Here is a 27,886-nt window from a genome sequence, read left to right on the forward strand (position 1 = left end):
AACATCTTCAGTGATGATTTTAATGCATTCCTCTAAAAGTATAGTTAAATTAAAACACCACAATAACATATCCAACACATATCTTTTGACTTATGACACCGTACAAGCTGTAACAGTACCTATATTTGTCTCGCTTTGCTCAAGATTGTTCAAAATTGTCCCCTTGGCAACATTCTTCTGGCTGTTGGGCATAGCAGAAAAACAAAGAAACAAAGCCCTTATAGGAGCCCTACTTTATGAAGGAAAGCCTTCACTTCAGACTCCCGTAGAAAAAGGAAATATTTGTATTGCTTACCTTCTGTTGGCGACGTCTTCAAGTGTCTGCACAGGCCCTCGGTATCCCCATATGTCTCTTTAATTTTAACAACTGCTTCCATTCCTCGAAGTTCCATGAGGGAGCGCAGCTCCTCAAGTGTGCACCCAAATTCTCCTGCATGGTTGGCCTCATTTCTTTGGTTCTTTGAATAAAAATCACTATTTGTCATGTCACCCATTGTTGCTGATAATATTGCTCCACTCTGTGTGCTATATACAACTTTAAAATTTGCAAGTGTGGAGATTCACGTTCCAGCCTAAGCGGTAGAATGAATCCACTTTATGCTTCCGAGAATAACCGTTGAGAAAGCAACAAATAAATAGCTGGTGTGCTTTTAACCAGGTGGTCGGTTTTTAAGGTTGCAGGCCAGTTCCACCCCATTCACTGTTTTCCATTATGCTGCATCCACGCAGTTGTCATCTACATGGTCATCTTCTCCTTCACACCTTAAGAAACAAATGCAAGACACACATTAGAAGACGGAGTAGGATAAGCTGAAACAGCTCCTCTTTCACACCACCCCCCTCAAATATGGCTTGAATACACAAGCCCTGATATAGAAGGTACTCAAAGTATGTTACAGAATTATAGCTCTAGCTGTCTCCACAGATTGTCACAGAACCAGCCGTGTCACCCACAAGACTGCTTCCAGCTCCAGTAGCAATTGAAGCAATCCTTACTTTAATCAAGTCCCAAGAGCACCAGCTAAATGAGATGGCTCATGAATATTAATAAGCAAGCCATTAGTCCAACAGCCTAGATGTGCTTCTCATAGGGGCTCTTGTTCAGACTGCTCTATCAATCTTTCATCTGATAAGATGCAAATAATACACCTCATAAAGACTACGAAGTAATAAAAATTAATTGGCTAGTATTACTGGTCCTTTGAAACATTATAGAAACTGTTTTCATGAGGAAAAAAACAAAGAAGGACAATATTCTTAAAAAAATTATTTTCAGTTTTGAATACCTTTAAAGAAATTAAACATTGTCGTGTCAACAGGCTGTGAAAATAAACACAACCTCAAGGAGGAAGATGAAAATATCCAAGTGCTCTAAACTAAACAGCAAGTCCTCCATGTCATAGAAGTAGGAAAAGTTGCTCTCCTTCAGCACCACCTGTTATCCGACTCACCAGCACACTTGATACCTTAAGCATGAGAGCTGAGTGTCTCTTTGCAAACTCCAAACGAGCAAACATAACTCATTCTATGAGACTTATAATGTGCAATATTCAGGCGCGTACATGATCTATGAGAAGCAACAGTTAAAATCTGTTTGTTGGGGAAATAGTGGTGAGCTATATACAAATATGCTGAAACCAGCCATTATACCTTGTCCCTGAAAGTTTATCTATGATTTGTTTTACATGAAGTGGGTAAAAGCTAATATATAGTTTTATAAGCCCATAAACCTTTGCTGCTTTGCACACTAAAAATAGGCCTTTAGAATGTTAATATGTCTTCTGGATAATGAGTGTTAAGTCATGCTCATATAGTTATTAATGCATTCATTATACAATGCATCGAAGGATACTGGAAAGCCACAAGAAACCAACTGATTTCTTGGCCCAAAGCAATGACTTTCTGGGGACAAACTACCAACTGAACAGGAAGTCTGTTGACTTCTGTGTGCGCACAGATGGTTCATTAGTTTATCAGTTATTCTGCTTAATTTGGGATCCAGATATTGATCCAGATATTTAAAAAAATTTCTGCTTGCACTACCTCATACATTTCACAACAAAGGTGTCATGCTTCATTAGTATAGAGTATGTTTTTTGCACACAGAAGTGCCAAGTTCAGTCTTCAGATAAGACTAGGATATCATCCATGATTAAATCCTAGAAAGCTACTGCCAGTCAGTACTAACAATGCTGGCCGATATGAACCAAGGGTCTGACTCACTGCAAGACTGCTTCCCATGTTAAAATGTTCTTAAGCATATTTTGTCTTCGAGTCCTCATAACATGACTAATGGAGTGGGAAGGATAAAGACTTGAAATAACTAGGTGTATAAAGACTGGGCTGCATTTGATGTGGGGAAACCATGATGCTACATTTTTTAAAACTGCAAAACGGACCCATGGGACTTCTAATTTGCCTTGCAAAATAATGTTTAACACTCCCTTCTCTTGACATTTCTCCAGCCTTAATTGCCTTTCCCAATCAAAGCTGCTATATGCTTCAGATTGAAAATATGTAGGTACTACAGGCGGGGTTTAAGAATTGATTTAGATTGGCAAAGAAGACTAGGAAGGGGATTAAAAACCCCTCTGCCAACATAGATTCCCAATCAAATTCACAGCTCCAAACAGATGTTTTGGAGTGACAGAGAAACCCCAGAGAAGGTCCTTATCACTGTTCTCCTTTACTGCATCTCTTTTTTCCCTTAATATTTACAGTTCCATTGGGATTCTTTGTCATGAAAATGTTAAGTTGCAGTGCTGAAAGAGATCACAAAAAACCATCTAAGCATGAGAGCTCCAGCATCTCAGGATAACCTGAGATATTCGTTCCAGCATTAAACACCCAAGAACACACTTGAACATTCATTAGATTTGATATACTGCAAAAATTTTTATAAGGCTGACTCTAGTTTCAGAAATATTTTTGACCTGACAGACACATGAGAAAGTGTGTGGTGCCTCTTTGTTTGAAGAACTGGGGTGTGATATCCAATTCACAGCTGCCTTAGCTGTCACTTTAAAACAACAGGCCTAATGTAGTGTACATCTTGCCTGACTTACCCCTAAGAAAGATGTGTCTGGCAAAATCAATCTTGCCAAGTACTTTTGGATTTTAAATCTAAGAGTAACTTTCCTGGCTGCCATGAACTTTTAAAGATGCGGTTATTGTGGGTTTTTCGGGCTCTTTGGCCGTGTTCTGAAGGTTGTTCTTCCTGATGTTTCTCCAGTCTCTGTGGCCAGGGTCTTCAGAGGACAGCACTCTGAAGATGCCGGCCACAGAGCACAGAGTGCTATCCTCTGAAGATGCCGGCCACAGAGACTGGCGAAACATCAGGAAGAACAACCTTCAGAACACGGCCAAAGAGCCCAAAAAACCCACAACAACCATTAGATCCCGGCCCTGAAAGCCTTCACGAATACTTTTAAAGATGTAATTTTTAAAACTTCAAAACAGACACACGAGACTTCTAATTTGCCTTGCAAAATCCATCTTGCCATGAACTTTTAAAGTTTAGATTCTTTCACCTGATGGATGGTCCTGATCCATGAAAACATGCAGATCATAGGATACTTTTTAAAATGGTCTATAAAGCCTACTCTTGCATTTGTACGTTTCATTTTATTACAGAACACAGCAGCGACTTTAGATGCTTCCTTCATTAGCACTTTACTTTGAATTGGAGACATCCACCTACACAGCAGAATTCAAGGAACCATAGGAGTAGCTCTACTTCACACATGTTTTGGTTTACTCTGCAGAAATATCTAGTGCAAAAGTGGGGCACTGCTATGCTGTGGAACTTCCAGTTGAGATGTAAGGCCTCACCAGCCACTTGAGTAAATATCCCACTTGCTACTGACATTCTCAAATAAAGGAGTCAAAGTACATTCCACTTTTCTTGATTTTTTAAAATTAGATACTGACATATACTTGTACACCTTCAGGATGACAATTTGTTCCAGACCTCATAAATACTGTAATACCATGTCATTTTTGTCAGCCAACATTAGTCAGTGATGCTGTTTTCTCACAATAACTAAATAATTTGCCTGTTTAATATTTTATCTGACCTTCAATTAAATATAAACCACCAAAAGAACGATGGGAAGACAAAAACCTCAGCTCATCTGCTTGAGGAACTACATATCTCCTAATAATGCTTATGCCGTGGTTGGGATTCGCTTAATAGCATAACCCCCAGGGAAATAACATCTCTTGTGTTTTTGGAAGGCAGACTGGTAAAATGCAGAAAGCATAAAGCATGACTAGCATTATTCACTGATAAAGCAGCTTTATAATCTCATGGAACAAGATATGCAACTTTCATTCGATCCTGAAATCTCTTTTATGCAAAGTCCAGGAACACTGCCAAAGCACCTAGCAATTTGGCGTGACGGAAACAAATACTATTCTCAGACTTGCTCAGGGATTAGTGTAACTGCTTGATAAAAGGACAGAAATCTAAAAGAAGGAACAAGAAGATAGCAAGACTTCACACACTGCAGGCAATAAGGTACTTGAATACATAGGCTTTAAAGTGTGTGTGTGTGTGTGTGTGTGTGTGTGTGTGTGTGTGTGTGTGTGTGTGTGTGTGTGTGTGTGTGTGTGTGTGTGTGTGTGTGTGTGTGTGTGTGTGTGTGTGTGTGTGTGTGTGTGTGTGTGTGTGTGTGTTGTCAAGTCACTTCTGATTTATGGTAACCCTTTCCAGGGTTTTCTAGGTAGAAATACAGTACTCAGGAATGGCTTACGGTTCCTTTCTTCTGGAGAAACTTTGGGACTGCAGCCCACCCAAGGCCAGACAGTCTGGCTCGTCTGGGATGCACACTGGGAACTGAACTCCCAGTCTCTGACTCCACAGCCAGACACCTAACTCACTGAGCTATTCACCCAGCTCTCCTTTAATTTGTGTTCAAAAGGGTCCAATTGGAATTTTTCACTGGCTATGTGGGGCATGAAACCTCACCATATTCTTTAAAAGTCTGTGAGTGGGTGGATGATGGGATGGAGCTGGGTCCAACCTTGGCATCTTCCACAATTCCCCCTTGGAGAATGCCCACAGGGATGGAATGACCACTTGGGAAAATGTATGGCCCACTTATGTGGGGCTCTACCCATCGCAGATCGAGACCCCAAGAACAGTGGCAACAGATATCCTGCCCATGTTGGAGGCAGAGGCGGTACTAGAGAGGGAGAAGATTCCGGACCTTCAAGAGTTGGAGAGGAGGACCAAGATGATCCTTGCTCAGGGAGGATGAGGAAGTGACTGAAGCAGAAGAAGGCGTGGGAGATGCAGAGGTGTGGAGTAATGCTTTGGACTGGGCTGTCAATATGTGTCGATACCTCCTATTTGGCTGTGTAGCGTTCTCTTATCTCTTTCCCAGCACACAGTCCAGGACTCAGAGTTACAGTAAGGTCCAGGGACAAGAGGTGCTAGAGACCCACACAATGCTAAAGCATCTTTTGCTTTGGATCTGCCATGAATAGCCATGTAAAACTGATGTGCAAAAAGCTTCACTGGCCTCAATGAATTCTGCTTTGGAGTTTCTACGATAGCAGCTTGACATATTTGTAGGATAGGATCCAAAGAACTATTTCTGTGTGGATTTTACTTTTGATTTATTTTGCATGCATGTGCTTGTCAGGGAATAATAAAGTGCTTTAAAAGTGAGAAAGAAAGCTACCTCACTCATATGCTTGCTCGGGGAGGCGGGAGATGCATACGCAGCTCAGACTGAGATACTCAGGACCTGGCAGGCTTGCTCAGGAACCAGCCCCTTATCCATCTTTCTTCCTGACTACTTCACTTAGAAGGTTGGTCAGTGTGGATCTCTGGAGAGTGTGTCCGCACATGTGCACATGTGCGCATGCACACACACACACATCTAGAGAGGATGTGGCTGCTCACCCAGTGTCTCAGTTCAGCTGGTCCCCAGGAAGCCAGTCAGGAGAATCAGCTACTGACTGACCTCCTGAAGGGGCCACAATTTGGCAACTCTCTCCATCTACTTGTCCAAGGTGAAGAGGTCACTCCACCAAACTGGAACGTTGATTTGAGCTATGGACCAGCTGTTTAAAGAGCTAAAGTGTTAGCATACCCTAATCTGACTGAAGCTTTACATGAGACTAAGCAACACTCATATTAATACGTAACATTTAATGTCTATGTTTCAGTTATAAACATTGTTCTAAACTGGCCTCAACATCAGCAGAGTAAAAACAAAACAAACAACAAGGTTCTTAGTTGTCCTATAACTCTGAAGAGGAGTCAAGTGTCTTTCATTGTGAGGATCATACTGCTTATGAAGATAAACATCTGAATAAACGTGTATGGCACCAACTCCACTTTTATTCTGATTCAGATCAACATAATAGGAACTCCCTCTGTAGGGTCACGAAATGAGAAGGCTGATGGTTTATGGTGATCACCAGATAATTAGGATAGCAAATACGTAGTCTTAGAGAGAGAGTTAAAGTCAGCCACACACCCAGAAGGATGTCTGTCAGCAGTGCTCCTGATGGGCAACTAGAAGAAGAGGACCTCAAATAAGACTGTCCTGCCCCCAGGAGGACTGTGTTTTATTAACCTTACAAGCTCACAGATAGTTGACAGTATACAGATTGTTGACAGAGTTCAGATTGGACAATGGTTACATAATGACATCAGGATTGGCCCAAGGAAAGGCTTTTGAAGTTAGCTCCCTATCAGCTATGAGAAAGAGCCACGCCTCTCAGAAGCAGCCACATCTTGCTAGGAGGGTGTGCCCTCACTACAACAACAATGTGGCTTAGCAACCTTGGGAATGGCACTCCACATCCATCTTTTCTCATTATTTTAGAACTGTAATATTTGGCAAAAGGCCTCTATCATTATGTATTTTCAGTGTCAACTCAATGATCTCTAATCTCAATAGAGACATGAAAGCATTGTTTCAATTTAGCAAATATGGCGTTCTTCTCTGTCTTCTTTTGACTCAAATTATTCTGTCACAGATGCCAGCAGGCAACCCAAGTAAGGGTGCACTCTAGAACACAAAGAGAAGCCAGTAAGTAAAAAATTAACCAGGTTTTGTGCACCTATGCACTCTCAGCTTTTGGAACTCTGATGTAAACAAAAGGGAACAAAGCAGAGGAGAGATTTTTTTGAATTGTTTCAGGTAATAATATCACCAGTGTGACATTAAAAAAAGAACTTAGATTTTCAAAATACGCAGCTAAAAGTCAGCAAAATGTTCACATCCCTCCAATGAGGAGCAGGCTGTAACTTTACACCCCATAGGAATTCCAATGTATTGATGGTTAACACATTGGCTGGGGTTCAATGCACACCTTTTGTACTTCCCAAACTTTCTGAACATTCCAGTGTCCTCCATTCTTGGAACAGGACCAAGACACAGCCAGCAAGAATATGTGCCACTGCTGCTGCTTCTTCACAACATGACTTGCCCAAATAAATAAATAAATAAATGAATGAATGAATGAATGAATGAATGAATGAATGAATGAATGAATAAATAAATAAATAAATAAATAAATGAATAAATAGGACTTTTTCTCCAAATAAAATACTTTGGCTGGAACAAAAAGTATCCAGGGGCAAGCAAAAAGCAATAATTTTATTGTGTAACAATTTGTATTCATTCAAGTGGTTTTTGTGCACCCTAACCCATTTTTTATTTGTATCTGACAAACAGCTGAAAAACATGCACATGATTTACAGCTATTCAAGTAACAATGCTGTGAAATGCTCCTTGTAAGTCTAGTTCCACATAATTTAATCAACTAAATGTGACACTCATGGACAGACATGTCACTTCAAGCTGTATGAGGGTTAATAAGACCAATATTTTTTTAAAACACTGTTTTAAATTCATTTAACACTCACACTGCTAAAAAGGTGCCCACCTAAAATGTAATGGTGAAGATGTGCTGAAATGAGGATACATGGTGTTAGGGGACTCTACCTCATGGAATACTTCTTCTGTTGCTGTTGCTTCGTCATTAAGTTGTGTCCGACTCTTTATTGCAGTAAAAACAATGTCACCAAGATCACCATGGCTGCTACCATTAATCTCTTTCTCCAGCTTTTGTTATTATTTAGTCGTTTAGTCGTATCCGACTCTTCATGATCCCATGGACCAGAGCACGCCAGGCCCTCCTGTCTTCCACTGCATTCCAGAGTTGGGTCAAATTCATATTGGTAGCTTCGATGACATTGTCCAACCATATCGTCCTCTGTCACTCCCTTGTCCTCTTGCCTTCATTCTTTCCCAACATCATGGTCTTTTCCAGGGATTCTTCTCTTCTCATGAGATGGCCAAAGTACTGAAGCCTCAGCTTCAGGATCTGTCCTTCCAGTGACCACTCAGGATTGATTTCCTTCAGAATGGATAGGTTTGATCTCCTTGCAGTCAAGGGGACTCTCAAGAGTCTCCTCCAGCACCACAATTCAAAAGCATCAAATCTTCGGCGGTCAGCTTTCTTTGCAGTCCAGCTTTCACTTCCATACATCACTACTGGAAAAACCATAGCTTTGACTATGCGGACGTTTGTCGGCAAGGTAACAAAGGTGCTTTTTAAGATGCTGTTGAGGTTTGTCATCGCTTTCCTCCCAAGAAAGAGTCTTTTAATTCCGTGGCTGCTGTCACCATCTGCAGTGATCATGGAGCCCAAGAAGGTAAAATCTGTCATTGTCTCCATATCTTCCCCTTCTATTTGCCAAGAAGTGATGGGACCAGTGGCCATGATTGTGAGTCTTTTTTTTATGTTGAGCTTCAGACCATTTTTGCACTCTCCTCTTGCACCTTCTTTAAGAGGTTCTTTAATTCCTCCTCACATCAGAATGGTATCGTTTACATATCTGAGGTTGTTGATATTTCTTCTGGCAATCTTAATTCTGGCTTGGGATTCCTCCAGGCCGGCCTTTTACTGTGCTATTGCCTTTAAGCAGCATCAATTTAAGGTGACTTTTGAGACCTTTTCATTTCTATTGCAGCAACGAATTTATCAGTAACTATAAGGGACATGATGGCGCTGCGGGTTAAACTGCAGAAGCCTCTGTGCTGTAAGGTCAGAAGACCTGCAGTCGTAAGATCGAATCCATGCAATGGAGTGAGCCCTCGATGTTTGTCCCAGCTCCCGCAACCTAGCAGTTCAAAAGCATGCGAAATGCAAAAATGCGAGTAGATAAATAGGTACCACCACAGTGGGAAAGTAATGGCGTTCCATTTCTAGTCGCACTGGCCACATGACCATGGAAGATTGTCTGCGGACAAAACACTAGCTCTATGGGTTGGAAACGGAGATAAGCACCACCCCCTAGAGTCAGACGCGACTGGACAGATTGTCAAGAGAAACCTTTACCTATAAGAATAAAATGGTGGTTTTACAAGATTAAGCTTATAGCAACCCTGTTTGGGGTTTTCCAGGTAATGAAGACTCAGAAGTAGTTTACCATTCCCTTTTTCTTGATGCATCTTGGGACTATGCAACTTGACCAAGGCCACACAGGGTGGATCTTCTGGGATGCATGATGGGGAACTGAACTCCCAGCATCTAATTCTGTAGCCAGATGCAGGAAGTATATTTTAATCTAAATGGAAGAGGCACCTGTCTAAGGAATTACTGCCTCTGGGCTTTTTTCCCAGCATCTTAACAGTGCCTGGCTGTTCTTAAGCCAAATCAACTGTTAAGCAAAGAATCTGGGACAGAGAATTACAATAACATTTAAGTTTGCTGACTAAAAATAGTGCTCTAGGCAACAAGATCTTTGTGCCCTCTACCTAGTTGGCTAATTTAACTTTTCCCACATTCAGGAAAGCCTTTACACTAGCCTGATTTAATGTTTTGCTTTCTGTTGTCCTGAACCAGAAATATCATGGAGTACCCTATCAGTATGCCACTATCACAGTATGTCCCTGTGATGATGGCAAAGTGGAAACTATTTGGGCATGTTCTTTTACACGGTTCCTTCTATAAGGACCTTCATCGTTTTTTTTTCTTTAAAAATTCCCAGGTACAGTATACCAGAATAATGTTACATTTCATTGTTTCTCCCAGAAGTTACACTGGGGATTCAAACTCCTGAGTCATGGCTCCATGACCAGCTGCTCCTACACATTGAGCTATACCAACTCAATCCCTAAGCATTCCCAGATTAATATACAGACCCCAAATATAAGCCTAAATTCAAATGCAAATCCCGACTACAACAGACCCCACTAAGTCCATCGTCATCACTTACAGATGACTTACAGATCACTTACAAATAAATATATCCCTGATACTACTTTAGTTTGGACTACCACTTAGTTTTAGGCTATGGTGTTCACAACTCAGTTGACAAGGGGCTATAGCACTCTGGCTGACATATACACTAGGAACTTAGTGAAAAGGCACTTTTGCTCAAGAAGGGAGCATTCTGTATAAACAGACTGACATCAGAATAAATCCAAAGAATATGTACCCAAAGAGTTCCTACAGATAAGCATTCCACTGCTCTTCGGCAATCAGCCCCAAGCAGAAGGCTCAGAATAAGAATGCACTGTGGTCAAAGAGACGGGAGCTGATAGCTATGAAACCGACATGAAGAAGAATCTTTTACTGGTAAATACTGCAGTATCTATTGATATTGCCAGCCAAAACATTTAATGAGGTCTTTGATCTTGCATGGCCTCAGTCTGGGCAGCAGACAAGAATAAGCAGGCACTTTACCCAGAAACTGCTGGAACTCTATGGGAGGCTTATCAGTGACATCTGAAAGAATTTTTGACATATTTAATAGATTGATACATTGTAAACTAGGTAGAAGAATCTCCATTAATTTTACAGAAAGTCTGTTTCCTCCCTCCCCCCCCCCCCCGTGTCTGTGTCGGTGTCTGTGTGTAATTATTTTTACATTAAACAATGGAAAAAACACATGGTATTCAACCTCCTTTTTATTGCAGTAAAAACAATGTCACCAAGATCACCATGGCTGCTACCATTAATCTCTTTCTCCAGCTTTTGTTATTGTTTAGTCATTTAGTCGTATCCGACTCTTCATGACCCCATGGACCAGAGCACGCCAGGCCCTCCTGTCTTCCACTGGATCCCGGAGTTGGGTCAAATTCATATTGGTAACTTTGATGACGCTGTCCAACCATCTCATCCTCTGTCGTCCCCTTCTCCTCTTGCCCTCACTCTTTCCTAACATAAGGGTCATTTCCAGTGAGTCTTCTCTTCTCATGAGATGGCCAAAGTACTGGAGCCTCAGCTTCAGGATCTGTCCTTCCAGTGAGCACTCAGGGTTGATTTCCTTTAGAATGTATAGGTTTGTTCTCCTTGCAGTCCAAGGGACTCTCAAGAGCCTCCTCCAGCACCACAATTCAAAAGCATCAATTCTTCGGCGGTCAGCTTTCTTTATGGCCCAGCTCTCACTTCCATTCATCACTACAGGAAAAACCATAGCTTTGACTATTCGGACTTTTGTTGGCAATGTGATGTCTCTGCTTTTTTAAGATGCTGTTGAGGTTTGAAATCGCTTTCCTCCCAAGAAGCAGGAGTCTTTTAATTTTGTGGCTGCTGTCATCATCTGCAGTGATCATGGAGCCTAATAATGTAAAATCTGTCACTGCCTCCATACCTTCCCCTTCTAGTTGCCAGGAGTGATGGGACCAGTGGCCATGATCTTGGGGTTTTTTTATGTTGAGCTTCAGACCATTTTTACACTCTCCTCTTGCACCCTCTTTAAGAGGTTCTTTAATTCCTCCTCACTTTCTACCATCAGAGTGATATTGTCTACATATCTGAGGTTCTTGGTATTTCTTCCGGCAATCTTAATTCCAGTTTGGGATTCTTCCAGTCCGGCCTTTTCCATGATGTATTCTGCATATAAGTTCAATAAGCAGGGATACAATATACAGCTTTGTCATACTCCTTTCCCAATTTTGAACCAATCAGTTGTTCCATATCCAGTTCTAACTGTTGCTTCCTGTCCCACATATAGGTTTCTCAGGAGACAGACAGACAGACAGACAGACAGACAGACAGACAGACAGACAGACAGACAGACAGACAGATACATAGATAGATAGATAAGGTGGTCAGGCACTCGCATTTCTTTAAGGACTTGCCACAGTTTGCTGTGGTCCACACAATCAAAGGCTTTTGCATAGTCAATGAAGCAGAAGTAGATATTTTTCTGGAACCCTCTGGCTTTCTCCATAATCCAGCGAATGTTAGCATTTTGATCTCTAGTTCCTCTGCCCCTTTGAAATCCAGCTTGTACTTCTGAGAGTTCTCGGTCCACATACTGCTGAAGCCTACCTTGTAGGATTTTGAGCATAAACTTGCTAGCATGTGAAATGAGTGCAATTGTGCGGTAGTTCGAACATTCTTTGGCACTGCCCTTCTTTGGGATTGGGATGTAGACTGATCTTTTCCAGTCCTCTGGCCACTGTTGAATTTTCCAAACTTCCTGGCATATTGAATGTAGCACCTTAACAGCATCATCTTTTAAGATTTTAAATAGTTCAACTGGAATGCCATCACCTCCACTGGCCTTGTTGTTAGCCAGGCTTTCTAAGGCCCACTTGACTTCACTCTCCAGGATGTCTGGCTCAAGGTGAGCAATCACACTATCTTGGTTGTCCGGGATATCCAAATCCTTCTGCTATAATTCCTCTGTGTATTCTTGCCACCTCTTCTTGATGTCTTCTGCTTCTGTGAGGTCCCTCCCATTTTTGTCCTTTATCATGTCCATCTTTGCACAAAATGTTCCTTTAATATCTCCAATATTCCTGAACAGATCTCTGGTTTTTTCCTTTTCTATTATTTCCCCCTATTTCCTTGCATTGTTCATTTAAGAAAGCCCTCTTGTCTCTCCTTGCTATTCTTTGGAAGTCTGCATTCCATTTTCTGTAACTTTACCTATCTCCCTTGCTTTTTGTTTCCTTTCTCTTCTCTGCTATTTGTAAGGCCTCGTTAGACAGCCACTTTGCTTTCTTGCATTTCCTTTTCTTTGGGATGGGTTTTGTTGCTGCCTCCTGTACAATGTTACAAGCCTCTATCTAAAGTTCTTCAGGCACTCTGTCCACCAAATCAAGTTCCTTAAATCTGTCCTTCACTTCCACCGTGTATTCATAAGGGATTTGGTTTAGATTATACCTGACTAGCCCAGTGGATTTTCCTACTTTCTTCAGTTTAACCTCAAATTTTGCTATGAGAAGTTGATGATCAGAGCTGCAATCAGCTCCAGGTCATGTTTTTGCTGATTGTACAGAGCTTCTCCATCTTTGGCTGCAGAGAATATAATCAATCTGCTTTTGTGATTTCCATGTGTAGAGTCACCTCTTGTACTGTTGGAAAAGAGTGTTTGTGATGACCAGCTTGTTCTCTTGACCAAACTTGAAGCTCTGCTCTGTTTTGAACTCCAAGACCAAACTTTCCTGTTGTTCCTTTTATCTCTTGACTCCCTACTTTAGCATTCCAAACCCATATAATGAGAAGAATATCTTTATTTGGTGTCAGTTCTAGAAGGTGTTGTCAGTCTTCATAAAATTGGTCAATTTCAGTCTCCTCATCATTGTTGCTTGGTGCATAAACTTGGATTACTGTGATGTTGAAAGGTCTGCTTTGGATTTGTATTGTGTTGTATTGTGTTCCCATGAAGGGATTGCTGCCTTGTCCAGCTGACAGCTGGATCATTCATCCATCTCTTCATTGATCCATGAAGAGATCCAGCTGACCAGACCTTGAATAACGACCTTTAGTAAAGGTAAAAGTAAAGGTTCTCCTTGACATTTAGTCCAGTCATGTCTGACTCTAGGGCACAGTGCTCATCCCTGTTTCCAAGCCATAGAGCCAGCATTTGTCCGAAGACAGTTTCTGTGGTCACATGACCAGCACGACTAGACCCGGAATGCCGTTCATTCCCACTGAGGTGGTACCTATTTATCTACTCACATTTTTACATGCTTTCAAACTGCTAGGTTGGCAGGAGCTCGGACAAGCAACCGGAGCTCACTCCATCATGTGGATTCAATCTTATGACTGCTGGTCTTCTGGCCTTGCAGCATGGAGGCTTCTGCAGTTTAACCTGCAGCGCCACTACGTACCTAATTTTAATATAAGAGCAAGACCTTTAATATAAGAGCAAGCTAAGAAGATTTGAGGGCATGATTGCAGTTCTTGGAAGGTTCTAATGGGGTTTCCTTTTGGAGAGAGGAGGTTTGCCTGCGGACTGAATTCCAGGTACATTCCGATGCTGCAGATTCTTCAGGCTATAGAATTTATTTCTGTGGCAGGTGGTGTGCTGGGCTATAACCGACTGAGTGGCATGAGTTAGGAGTAACCAGAGACCTCACCTTTGGGGAATTATTTCCCATAGTGGGAGCCTTATGGCTGTGGGCAGAGACACAGGCCAATTCTACAGTAAATTTTTGGTGTGATAATATGGCAGGGTTATGCACCTAGTGCGAGCATTTACACCGTGTTGTTTACATTGCAATATCATTTTTCATGTGCACCATGTTAAAAATGTGCTGGATGTTAAAAATGTTCTGGCTGATGCCCTGTCCTGCCAACAGATCAACTGGCTCAGGGCTGATGCCCTGTCCTGCCAACAGATTGACTGGTTCAGGGTGTTGGCTCCAGGGGCCCAGGCTCAGACAGATGTATTGCCGGAGGAGGTATAGAACCTTGGAGGGCTGAAGCCAATAGGGCCATCAGTTTAGCAATGGCTCCCAACATTAGGCGCAGTTATGCGACAGCCATCCATCCATCCATCCATCCATCCATCCATCCATCCATCCATCCATCCATCCATTCATCCATCCATCCATCCATCCATCCATCCATCCATCTTCTACCCCACTCATCTAGACCAAAGTCTACTCTGGGCGGTAATGAGTTCTTCACATTCTGCAGACAAGAAGGGTTAGGTCAACCATGGCCCATTACAGTTGACTGTCTACAACAGTATGTTGTGCACTTACACTGAAAAGGTTTAGCCCCTTGATCCACTCAGAGTAAGATGTCAGCCTTGGCATTTTATGTTAAAGTCAGAGATTATCAGGATGCCACAAATGATTTTCATATACAAAAAATGATTGAGGGTTGGAACAGAGAGAGGAGCAAGAGTCGGGACAAGTGAACCCCATTTTCCCCAAATGTTTTAGTTCAGTTAGTCAAAACATGGCAAGTTGTTTATGCTGATAGTTATGAGGTTACCCTTTTTAAAGCAGCAACTCTCCTCGCATTTTGGGGGGCATTTAGGATCAGTGAGTTGGTGTAGGTTTCCAAGAATGGCCAGTCCCGCTCGGCTTTGCAAGTGGATGATGTAATGATCTTTGAAGATCGAATCATTGTTAACCTGAGGAGATCCAAGACTGACCAAATCGGAAAAGGAAAAATTATACAATAGTCTCACTGTTTTATGGTTAGCTTATGCTCTGTGCGGGCTATAAAGGATTACATCCGAGTGTGGGGTAAAGCATCAGGTGACCTGTTTTGTCACAAGAATCTGTCGCCATTGACAAAATATCAGTTTTGGACGATTACGTCACATGCCCTGAACAAGGCTGACATAGTGGTTTGGAAATTTGGGACACATTCTTTCCGCATTGGAGCTGTGTCTATGGCAGTAGCTCCTAGATATGGAGAAGAGCAAATAAAGGAGGTCGGAAGGTGGTCGTCCCACAGGTTTTGGGCTTATGTGGGCTCTTTGCCGCAATATATGGTATTGTTTATTCTTCTTTTACAAGTTCTGAGTTTCATACAAGGAGGTTGAGAGTTTGGTTACGTGGCCATAGTTTTATATTTTGGGCAGCCATGTATGCTGCATGTTCCAGTTGGGGGCGTAATTTGGGCCTTGGTGCATGGGCCACGCTGGAATGGATGGGATGGAGAGGCATTGCTTGGGAAGGGTTCATGGAAATGGCGTCCCAAGGTAATTCTGATGTGCCCCCAGACATTATATTGGTGGACCTGGGTGGAGGCAACTTGGCTCAGCAGAAGGGCAAGTTGCTTATCTTGCAGGTGATCACGGAGCTACAGACTATTAAGGCCAGGTTCCCAGGAGTGCATATAATATGGTGAAAAATTATACCAAGGTTGGATGGAAGGCAGAATATGACCCCAGATGTATTGACCGTGCCAGATGTGGAGTCAATCATGAAGTTGGGAGAGGTGTAAAGGCTGGCCTGAAGTCAGTGGTTATGCGACCTGAATTGTTGAGAGGATGGGGTGCATTTGTCTAAGTTGGGTTTGGAGCTGTTCCTTAAGGATTTGCAAGAGGGCTTTTGGGTTAGAATTCTTGATTTGATTGGGGGGGGGGCATTGGGCATATAAATAGCCCTTATGCCGTGGTGGGTAGTGCGAAAAGTAAGAGCTTGGTGAGTTCCAATTTGTCATCCCATCTCTCTGATGGAAACAGGATTTTTATGAAGGAGGAAGGGAATTAAGGGGATCTCCTGGGCTGCACTGCAACTAGGGTCACATGGCTCAGTGACTGCAGCATTGGTGGGAATCCCACGGACAGTGGGTGAAGTCATGCTAGACAGAGATCAGCATGCTTCAGTAACAGGAACTCGCACTTGGTGGTCTGATCCGGATATATTGTATAAGGTACAATGGATTCAGAATACAATTTCTCACTACAATAGGCCCCCTTGTGAAAGGGGAAGTTAAAATTAAAGTTAAATAGTAAAGTTGTTTTAGTTAGCAAAGTACTGTAGTTTTATCCAACTTGTAGGTCTCCATTCTTTATTCCGAACTGGGTGGGCAAAGAGGGATACCATCAGCTTGTCCAAGAGGGGAAGAGATTTTTAAAAAAATATATAAATGAGAAGAGTTTAGGCCATTTCAAGAGCACTGAGAGCAGCAGGTCTCAAACTTAGGTAAATACAACCTCACAGGAATAACAACACATGACAGATTACACTGTGTCATGATTTATTTAACAAAAATAAAACCGAAATGGATAAGCCATGTGTGAAAAATTAAGCATTGACCTCGAGGTGGACATCCACTACTGGGAAGGCTGGCAACTTTCTTGAATGTTTTTCACTTACAGTATAAACTTCTTCACTGTAGAATGATGGGCTTTTTAATTGTTTGGAAATTGCCCTCTAACCCTTCCTAGATTGATGGACAGCAACAATTGCTTCTCTATGACCATTGCTGATGTTTTCCTCTTTGGCATTGCGTCAACACACACCTGAATGCTCCAAACCAGCGAACTACTAAAACTTTTATAGAGTGGTCACATTTACTGATGATCAATTACTCAAGAGTATTTGGTTAGCAACACCTGGTTGCTACTTAACATCTTAATTCCTATGGAAGCAGTAAGGCTGTATTTAATTTTTCACACATGATTTCTCCATTTTGGCTTTATTTTTGTAACATAAATCAATACATGGGGTAAATCATATGTATGTTGTTGTTCCTGTGAGGTTGTATTTACCTAATTTTCAGACTTGCTAAGGACCACGTGATTTTTATTATGTCCTGACAAATAAAACCAAATAATTCAGAGGTTTACTTTCTTTGTCACATGACTGTAATTACCGTTGCACTCCCAACACCCACTTTTTGATTTATTTATTTATTTATTTGCCGTCCAGCTAACCAAAGGCCACTCTGGTGGTTTACAACATAAGATGATGATGATGATGATGATGATGATGATGATGATGATGATGATGATGATGATGATGATCATCATCATCATCATCATCATCATCATCATCATCATCATCAGCAAAAGTTTAACCCTACATTTATATAAAATTAAATACAACATAATAAAACATAATAAAATACAACAACATTTAAACATTTAAAATGACAGTGTTATCATCTTACTGGCTAATAATTTCACTGGGAATGTATTTGTTTGTTTGCCTAATATGTGTAAAAATAAACATGTTCAAAACGTTGTGTTAGGTGCCTTTTAAAAAAAAATAATAGAAGAGGATCCATATCCATGTGGTTTGCCACTTGACACAAATCAGAAAACTTCTTGCATAAGCTGGGCACATGTTTTCAAGACTATTAGCAGCAAACATTGCACAATCTTTTGCCCAAGGTCTTGCACAATGTCACAGTACTTCCCAGGAATGTTTGCACAACAGATTACAGAATAATGCCATTGACAGGTTTTTCCCCCTTGCTTGCATAGTTTAGGAGTATTGAGTAATGATGAGTTATATACCAAAATACAGTAGTTGTAACACAGTTCTGCATTGCAATATACTATAATATTAAGTTTTTTCAAATGCACACAGAGGTCCACATTGATGTGAAACTGTGCAGACATGGCTTCTTTATGGACCAAGAGACTATGGATGGACAGACCTCCAGTCTGCTACAGCAAGGCATTTAGGTGGGGATAACGTTTCTTACTGGCAAACACACGAAGTGGCTTGATCATGGCCTTATGCAGTTGAGCTCAAAGGACGTGATAAGAAAATCAGTTGTGAAAACTGAGTCAAAATGTTGTCAACCCCTCCCACAATGCCTGAGCCTTGAGGATTGTCAAAGTCCAGCGTTATATTCTAACAATCAGGCCAGAAGCATCCAAGTTCTGCAGGTAGGGAGTTTCAAAGTGAGAAATGTACTGTAATGGGGAGGCCCTTACGGAAAGGAGAGTGGGTAGTAGTGCAGCACTGTCAATGCCCCCAGAATGCTTGCCTACTGGGGCAACCAATAGATGATGACTAACGGCCATCATAGCCCTGATCTTGGTTAATTCCTCCCATGCTGGGAGGTGGGCAATGGGGGCTTCAGACCCCACCCATCTCTTTGTCTGCATGCGCTCCTTAGGTAAAGGTTCCCCTTGACATTTAGTCTGGTTGTGTCCAACCCTAGGGTTTTTTTCCTAGCTTTTTCAGGGAGTCATTATTCTTCCCAAAGTCTCTAGGTACAGAAAAAAATCTCAGGGCAATCACTGCATTAGAAAAACTGCACTTGCAATAGGGACCATCATGTCATATGGAGCAACACAGGGAGCGGAGCACCAGTGCAGCATTGCATCAGACTTCTTGTTGCCTGAATAGATCTGCACATGCTGTATGTTCTGTAAACGAAGCCACGAGATTTGCAAGCCTTAGCACGAATGCAGCGCAGCAACACAGATTCTGTTGGGAGTTATTTCGACCCCATATGCTGCTTTCAGTAGGTTCGCATGGGAGGGAACCTTCTGTCAATCAATCCAGCAGTGACCAATTGTTCCTTCCCTGCCTCTGATTTCAAAGACAGCCACACTTCTTTGCTTAAGTGTCTTTTCCCCTCTCTTTTTGGTTTGCTGGCAGTTATGCAATTAGTGCTGTTAGAATATAGTCTGCAGGAGTCTCATGGAAGTAGGCTCTTGAGGCCTGTTGCTGAAAGTCTGCAAGCAGTCATTTTTGTACATTATACTATTTTTTTATCTGTTCAGATTTTTGAGTAAATGAAATCTTTTATTCTTACTCTTACCAATGTGTCAGAGTGAGTTATTGTGACCGTAAGTGCCCGTTGATGAGAAAAAAAGGGGTGGTCTACTCTGGGAGACTTGTAGTTGAATCTGCTCTGTTAAGTCCCTGCATTCACAGCCTCATTTGACTTTAAACTCCTGCACAGCTAGAGGAATTTAGCCAAAATGCAGAATATTGCAACTGATTCTGGCCTTTTTAACCTAATTCCCTGATGCCTATTTCTAGAAACTCCTGACTACAAAGCAGTCCTCCTCCCAACTCTTTCTGGCCCCATCTCTATGACCTCATAAACCCTCATGTACCCACCTTACAACATCACAAGGATCCACCTCCTGGTCTCAGGTTATGGTTCTGAAATCTCAGGAAATGACCTGAATACTAATAAAGTGAAACATTAGGGCGAAAAACCTTAAGAACATGGCCAAACAGCCCAGAAAACCCACATCAATGACCTGAATACTCTTATCTAGTTATGCTGCCATACCATAATTGACGTAACTTGGAGGCAAATTATCTCAAGTTCTAAAATCGCCACAGACACTATCCGTTGCATGGTGAATTATATGACAACTGATAATGTGCCTAAGAGTTTCTTAGCCTGGGGCAATTTGACTGCAAACGTGACACCATTTGAGGAGCTATACAACAAAATTTTGGCCAATAAATGCTGCTGATCTGGGAACCCCAGTGCTAACCATCACAGGTTCTGCACTTAAAAATCCTGCCTGCTGCCCTCATGAAAATGTAGTTACAGCCCAAGGACCATTGCTAAATACACAAGTCATTTTTAAGCAATAAAAGTATGAGGAAGTCACCTTGGGCACCGCTGGTGGGCTCTCTGCCCTCAGCCTGCAGCCCCAGAAGAGCCTGGGGGAAAGTGTACAGGATCCTGGCAAGTGGGGAGCAGCTACCACAGCTGAAGGAAGAGAAGCAGCCAGACGTCAGCTGCAATGGGGAGCAAAAGGTTGGAGCTGGAAGATGTGGGCCCTTTATTAGAAGAGGAGGAGGAGGAGGAGGAGGAGGAGGAGGAGGAGGAGGAGGAGGAGAGCTGAGGAAAAGTCGTGCAGGAGTGGGAGAAACAGAGGATCCCTGGAGCAGCCTGGTTTATTTGGCCATGGGAAAGGCCAAAGTCACAGGCCCCTATTCTGCAGCAGGCCATGAGTCCTATGGCTCCACAGCCTTGGCATCCATTCCACCCAATGAGAACTGTAGTGCCCACTCAGCCCAGCTCTGGCGCTGGAGGCAGAAGCACCAATGAGAGCTACAGTTGGAGCAACCTGGAGGACCTCAGTTCTCCAACATCCAGCTCTATCAGCTGCTACTAAAAGGACTTCAACCCAGACTGGGACTCATTCTCTCATCATGGGGGGGGGGGGGGAGAGAACACAATGAAGTCAACTAAGGCCTCATTTAACTTCATACAGCACCCAGGAGGCTAATGCCGAAAACTAAATCCCCTGGGAAGCCAGAAAAGGAGAGAAGACAGTTATTACAAGATCATTTACACCAATAAAAGTGGTTACTGTTCAAAATCCCAAGCTGAAACTTATGAGGTTATTGTCCGGGAACTCCCCCAGTGCTGTATGTTGCTGTATGCCCAGGAATCAGCAGTCAGAAATAGAAAAAATGCAACTACAGTAGTTTTACAACAGGTTTGCACCTGACTGGATGCTTCCTTTATCTAAAATGGTAAATGCAGCTATAGAAACAAAGTCACTACAATGCCTGGACTTTGATATTCCTTGTGTGTGTGTGTGTGCATGCGGGAAGCAGTGCTCCACTAAACAGGTTCAGTCCCTTCTATAATATCTGTCAAAAACAGCCAATGATTTGCAAGCTTACTGATAATGTGGATAACAGGTTATTATGTAATATGCTGTCTCTGTGGACCACACAATGTCACATCCAGCCACCCTAAACCAATCATTGTCACATCCACCAGTTACAAGTTGTTGTGATCACTTACACATCTCTGGCGACCAATGAATATATACAAATATCAAGATCTTTAGCCATATATTGAGGAAGTTTGCTCTTTTCTGATTGGAATCCAACTGATTGGAATCCAACTAATATGTCAAGAAGGCAAACGTGCTTTGCAAATTATATTCTAACTTTGATTCAGAACTTAGAACTGCTCTGTCATAAACATAAAGCCTAATATTAATAATGATTCACGACAAATGCATCTGTGAATAGTGAATCATAAAAATCAAATCATATGCAAATGATACAAAACCAACAGTTACACATGCCTTTTCATTTCCAATATGAAATACAAAAAGGAAATGATGCTTTCCATAAATTTATAGAACTAAGAAACAAGTTAGCTTTGTAGGATTGTGCCCTAAATATTTATCGAATTGCTGAAAATTGTACGAGAGGAAAAATTACTATAATAAGTACTCATTAAATTTTACTAAATATCTCTACAGTACTTATTATGTGAGATATTTAGATTAAGATTACACACACACACACACACACACACACACACACACACACACACTTACACTTTTCCCCCTTGGTAAGGCTTCTGTAACTTTGACAGTCAACAGAAGTTCAAAGTATAAAAGGTTTTCCTTTTAATAGTTCCATGCTGCCACACAATATTGTGGTGGGAACTGAGCAACATTACCTGAAAGTGAATTCTGAGGCATGTCTATTCAGAGGTACTGTATGTCCACTTGACAATTACAGGTATAATATGTTTTAACTTGCAATTGCCATAAAAAAATACTTTTGATGTATCCTTTAATTCACCATTTTTCCAGTTTTGAGAGATGCTAAAAATCTGACCAGCACAGTTAAAGTTTAAGTTCATGTGCCAGCTGAGTAAAAAGATACTCTTAATGGAAATTACTGAAAAAAACAATCTAAGAATTATTCAGAAATTTCATTTATTCAAGTAAGTTTTTCAGGTAGAAACAGAAATGTAATTTACCCAGTAATTTAACTCTACTTATAATTTTTGAAACTGAAATCTTATAAATCTAAAATTATAAGGCAGTACATACATTTTAAGTCATTAATATTATAATTTAATATTTTCAACAATGCAGAAAATTGATCCGATTGCCATTGTCTGCATATATATATATGAGCCTTCCACTTTTTCCAGTATTGTCCTTTCCAGAGAATCCTGCCTTCTCATAATATGCCCAAAGTAGAACAGCCTATTTCAACATTTTTGGTCCAGTGAAAATTCAGGCTTGATTTGATCTAGGACCCAGTTGTTCATCTTTCTCGTAGTCGAGGGTATCCATAAACCTCTCCTCAAGCACCACTACCTCTACTGTGTCTCTATGTTTATGTCTATCTGTCTCTTATCTCTATCTCATTTCTATCTCTATTTTTATTTATATGTCTATGTAAGCATTCCTAGAGTAGGCAAGATTTACTACTGAATAAACCACTATTGCACTGTGCTGTGGCCTTCTAACAACACAAAATATTTTAGGGTTCTCAATTGTATATATACTCAGCTCTTCACTATCCAAAGGTCATTTGTACCAAACTTTCTGCTGGGTGGAAATACAATTAAATTTATTCCTTTAATTAATTAACAAATATACTAGCAAACAGCAAAAATTATCAGAAGCTTATTTAATTAGTAGACAGCCTAAGTAAACATTCTTGTTCATTTAGTTTTATAGCACCAAATCACATGCTAACTATTCTGCAATGGATATTGCTGTTTAAAGAAGTATTTATTTCTGGTAAATGATTTTATTCTTCCACCCAAATTAATGATTTGAGATTTCAAATGAAAACAATTAATTGCTGTATCTAGAAATATATCTATAATAGAAAAGGCACAGCTATCTACCTGTTTAACAGCGTCTTATACCCTAAGAGTGATGCAAAACCTTTACACACACATATGAGAAAATATGAGAAAATTGGAGTAGGAAGCCTTTTTACTGTTTGTAAGGCAGTTCCTTATAATGGTGCAGAGCTATGAACAGAGCTGAAAGCAAACAGCAGAAAAACAAAGGGCTATCTCCTGTTTTCTGTGTGACGACTTAAATTACACAGACTTGAATTCCTGGTGCAATTTCACATCAAGGGAATGTGAGTGAATTCCAATTCCCTTGCTGTGTAGTTACACTCTGATCTGAAGAACTGAAGTATTGTTTTCAAGGTGGCATCAAAACTGAAAAAACTGGGATGATATACTCAGGAAATTAGTTGGCTAACATTTATAAAATTTAAATACGATCAGTTTTAAATGTATATATAGGCTTATAAATCAGCATAGGCATGTTCTATGCAACAATTTGCCTCTGGGCCCAAAGCCAAGATCTTCTAAGTACCAAAAACATTACTGCAAGAATTGGTCAGTAGAAACATCTTGGCAGTAGAGCTAAAGAATGGCCATTATGGCTGTGCCGTTCTGGGAATTATAGTTCAAGAAGCAAGCATTTCCAATTTTTGTTTGCTACTATTTATGGAGCTTCTCTGGCTCTCATCCAGTTTCTGAGGGCATCTTCCAAATGCTGATGCTTTCTTTTCAAGTCATGCAAAATCTATGGCTATCAAAAAGAATGCCTGCCTTCATAGCAACTAGCTTGTATACTTACCTCATCTTCAGAAGTGGCAGCTCAATGTAGCATCTCCTCAGTGGTGGCACTGCCTGGTATCAGTGCTATTGTCCCTTTGAAGTCAGACATCAATTTTTCTCCCCCCAAAAAATGGATTTTAATGTAACACGTTGTTCTTATTATCATAAAACTGTATTTTTGCATTGTTATTGCAAACTGTCCTCAACTGTTTGGTATAATCATAGAGTAACGTACAGTAGTTGGAAGGAGTCTGTAAGGCCATCAAGTCCAACCGCCTGCTCAGTGCAGAAATCCAAGTTAAAATACACTTGACAGCGACCTGTCACACATTCTTTTTAAGGCCTCTACTACCTTCCAGGTTAATTGGTTCCACTTTCATAATGTTGTAATAAGAATTTTTTTCCAGATATTCAGCCAAAGTTTGGTTTCCTGTAACTTGAGCTCATTATTAGCATCCTGCACTCAGGGATTTTTTTATTTCATTTCATTTCATTTTTGTTACCATATATTACATTAGCTAGGACAAAAAAAAAGTCTCGGAAGCAAAAGCAATCAATTTGTTCTGAATCTTTTGTCCCAGGTTTAATCCTTTGTTCCTTCCTTTGTTCTTTCCAAAATCCCTCCTTCCTTCCTTCCAAAATTCTTCCTTCCAAAATCCTTCCTTCCTCCCCCACCCAAAAAAAAACTTCATACAGCAAGTGGCTGGCATTCAGGGTCATTGTCTACAGGAGACAAATACTGTAGAATTCCTGCCTTGTGATTTAATTTTATGACCTCTTAAGTTGTTTCATCAGTCCTTCTGCAACCAGCGTGAGCTGCTTCTGCAACCCATGCAATAGTACAATTACTAACTGCAGTAATGCCATTTCTCCTGACAAGTAATTCACCTCTCTCTGTCTTGATTTTGACCTAAAGTACCCCTAAGAATAATACCTTTGGTATTACCTTACTCCACTTCATTTTAGCACCTATGACTGTATGGACGAAGAGTCCCCTGGATTAATGAAAATACTGTAGAAATTTTTTTAATGGCCTACTCTTCACCTGCAATTGAATGATTCATTATTTCTTAGGATTACATTTTATTTAATGACTTTTAAAGTCATCAGTAGTAGATAAAATGTTAAAGAGAGATCAGTGACCGCAGGCACTTTCATTCAGTTCTGTCCAACCATTCACAATAACAAGTTGTTAGGATGGAAATCCTGTGCATAGTTACTTAGCAATAGAGTGTATTGAACTACCTAGGATCTGATATGCATTGTTACGGGTATGCATATCCCATTTTTAAATTTTTCTTTATTTATCCAGGATCCTGAACATTTTCTCTTTGCCATCTCTCTGAGTTTTACTTATGCATAATCTGGGATGACAATCCTGTCAGGTTCAAGAAAGGGACATGCTAGTATTTGTTATCCCACTTCCATGGAAAAAATGGTGAAACTCTCATGAGACCATAGGATTCCATGTAAATATTTAGATTTTGCAAGAGAGATTTCCTCATCCTACAGAGAAGACATCTACAGACGTATACCATCCTGTAGAAATAGACAGATCAATTCTAAGAAATCCTTGTTATCTGTGGGAGTGGTGAATCTCTCTCTGGGACCACTCCCTATCTGTCCTGTCCCATACGGAAGCCTCTATACCACTTTTAAAACACTTGGTTGGGAATGCAAACCAATTTGCTAAAAATAAACAGTACACAAGTACAAACAGTGATACTGGGTCATTATAATATTTTGTAATCTATAATTAACTAACGTACTATGTCTACATAATCACAAAAGGTGTTGCAACCTGAAATCTTGCATACTATATTTGAAATTAATGTTTTTGCATTATCTTAGTGGGAGACACAGAGATAAGACGCACAGTCACCTTCAAGAGTCATGGGATGCTGAGTGGGAAAATAAAACTTGAAAAGTCAGGGGGAACAAGAGGTAATTTCCCAGTTTCGTCTCTCCATAGCTTATAGTTTCCTGAGCATAACTGTCTGAACAGAAACACCACCCTTAAAGAGGTGAGAATATATTGCAATGGTGAGGCATCAGATCATTAACTAACAGGCAAATATACAAAATTATAATGTATTATAAGGCATTCTATAATTTCTAAATACAACCAATATTTGGGGGGGAGCTGTTTAAAACATTATAAACAATAAAATATTTTTCTGATTAGTAATAAACTAATAATAAACAAAGTCTTTCAAAAACATATGCTTCGCCAATTATGTAGGCAAACCAGTTATCTTCTAGCAGAAGTAAACACACACTCACACATACTGAGAGTAACTCACAGAGTAAAACAATTCCAGATATCCTCTGGAATGGTTGGTGCTCTTCACAGTGGAAATGGTTAATTTTTTTCTTAGACATCACAGTTTTCTCTAACATACTATCAATAACCATGTTTTTCTCATGTGAAATAAAATTCCTGCAGCTGAACACTGCAAGGAGCAAAAAGTGGTGAGACAAATATTGAATTAACAGTTAAAACAAGGAAGCAGAAAAAAAAGAAAACAAGTGAGATAATTTGAATAGCCAGAAGAGCATCTTACCTTGATCATCTTACCTTTGCCCTTCCAAAGGCAAAGACACTTTCTGTATAATGATGAGGCATGCTGTACTTATTTAGACAAGGGAGTGTTTGATCTCCGCTCCCTTCTAAATTTTTTAACTGTTCAATAGCCTTAGAACAAAGTGCAGCAGTTGTGCACAAAGATCAAAGGGATTTCCTGATGTAACACACATAGCGCAAGACTGATCAAGCAAGATTGGCTGTATTCCCTCACACTAATAAGTAAATCTCAGAGATTAGGGGGGAAAACCATCTTGAAATGCCAAATACACACACTTTACCTAACCCTTCTGGAGCATCCAGCTCGTGCTACCTTGCAGGGACCTGCCTGTACTGTGTTACACAGTAAATGAAATGGCTTATGCAAGTATGTACTATGGCCATTCTGATCTATAGGAATTCAAGCCACCCAGGTCAAATGGTCCTGGTCTTATTTGGAAGAGTATCATGAAGGTGAAAGCAAGTTTGGGAGATTTAGCAGATGCTACTTTCAGCATCTCAAAGCAGCCCATATCCTCCTTAGGGAAAATGCCACTGATTCCATCCATTCATCCCCATGACATCTAGCAAAAGAACTCCATGAGCCAAGACACCTTTTCAAATCTCCTTAACGACTGAGAGAAGGGGAGTAGAAAAAGAGTCAAACCAGCAGACTTAAGACACAGGCAGAGCTTAGAAAGCTTACTTTATAGGACTACAACTTCCAAACTCCATGCTAGTTGGGAGATTCTGGGAGTTGTAGTTGGTGTGGCATACTGGTTAGAGTTCTGAACTAGGACTCAGGAGATGAGGTCTGAAGTTCCTTTCAGCCATGAAATTTTCTGGGCAATCTTCAGAATATGGCCAAAGAGCCTGAAAAACCCTCAAGAACCATCGGATCCCAGCCGTGAAAGCCTTTGAGAACAAATATTCACACTCTCAGCCTCACTTCCATGTTTGTTGGGAGGATGAAAGGGATATATACTACCTTGAACTCACTAGAGTAAAGGTAGAGAGACAGAAGGATGGGTGGGTGGAAAAATAATTTATAATAATTTATTAAAAATAAGTGTTTTGATCTCTGGATAGGAAGCAGCACTGTACTGAATCCAATCATTAGTCATCTAACTCACTACTATCTATAGTGACAAGCATCAACTTTCCTCACACACGAGAAAAAAAATTAGCAAAATAAATAACATAAAAATATCCCTCTCCCAAAGAACAAGAAAAACAAATTAAGGCAAAAAAAAAAAAATACAATCAGAGCCTTTTTCCTTCCCTCATCATCCAAGCTAC

At 40.7% G+C, this 27,886-nt stretch overlaps 1 protein-coding gene across 40 annotated transcripts in view; it reads right to left on the reverse strand.

The window, feature by feature from the left end:
• ATP2B2 (ATPase plasma membrane Ca2+ transporting 2) overlaps nt 1–27,886 on the reverse strand; it is a 522,267-nt gene that overhangs the window by 173,148 nt on the left and 321,233 nt on the right. For all 40 annotated transcript variants that reach the window (XR_013541723.1, XR_013541722.1, XR_002301733.3 and 37 more), the window contains one exon: nt 296–762. Coding sequence is in view for 36 of the 40 variants with exons in the window: in XM_078385427.1 (XP_078241553.1) it covers nt 296–494 (199 nt within the window). In the remaining 4 variants the exon portion in view is untranslated. The remainder of the gene's footprint in view (nt 1–295; nt 763–27,886) is intronic.

This window comes from Pogona vitticeps, chromosome 2, assembly GCF_051106095.1.
Source record: "Pogona vitticeps strain Pit_001003342236 chromosome 2, PviZW2.1, whole genome shotgun sequence".
NCBI lineage: Eukaryota > Metazoa > Chordata > Lepidosauria > Squamata > Agamidae > Pogona > Pogona vitticeps.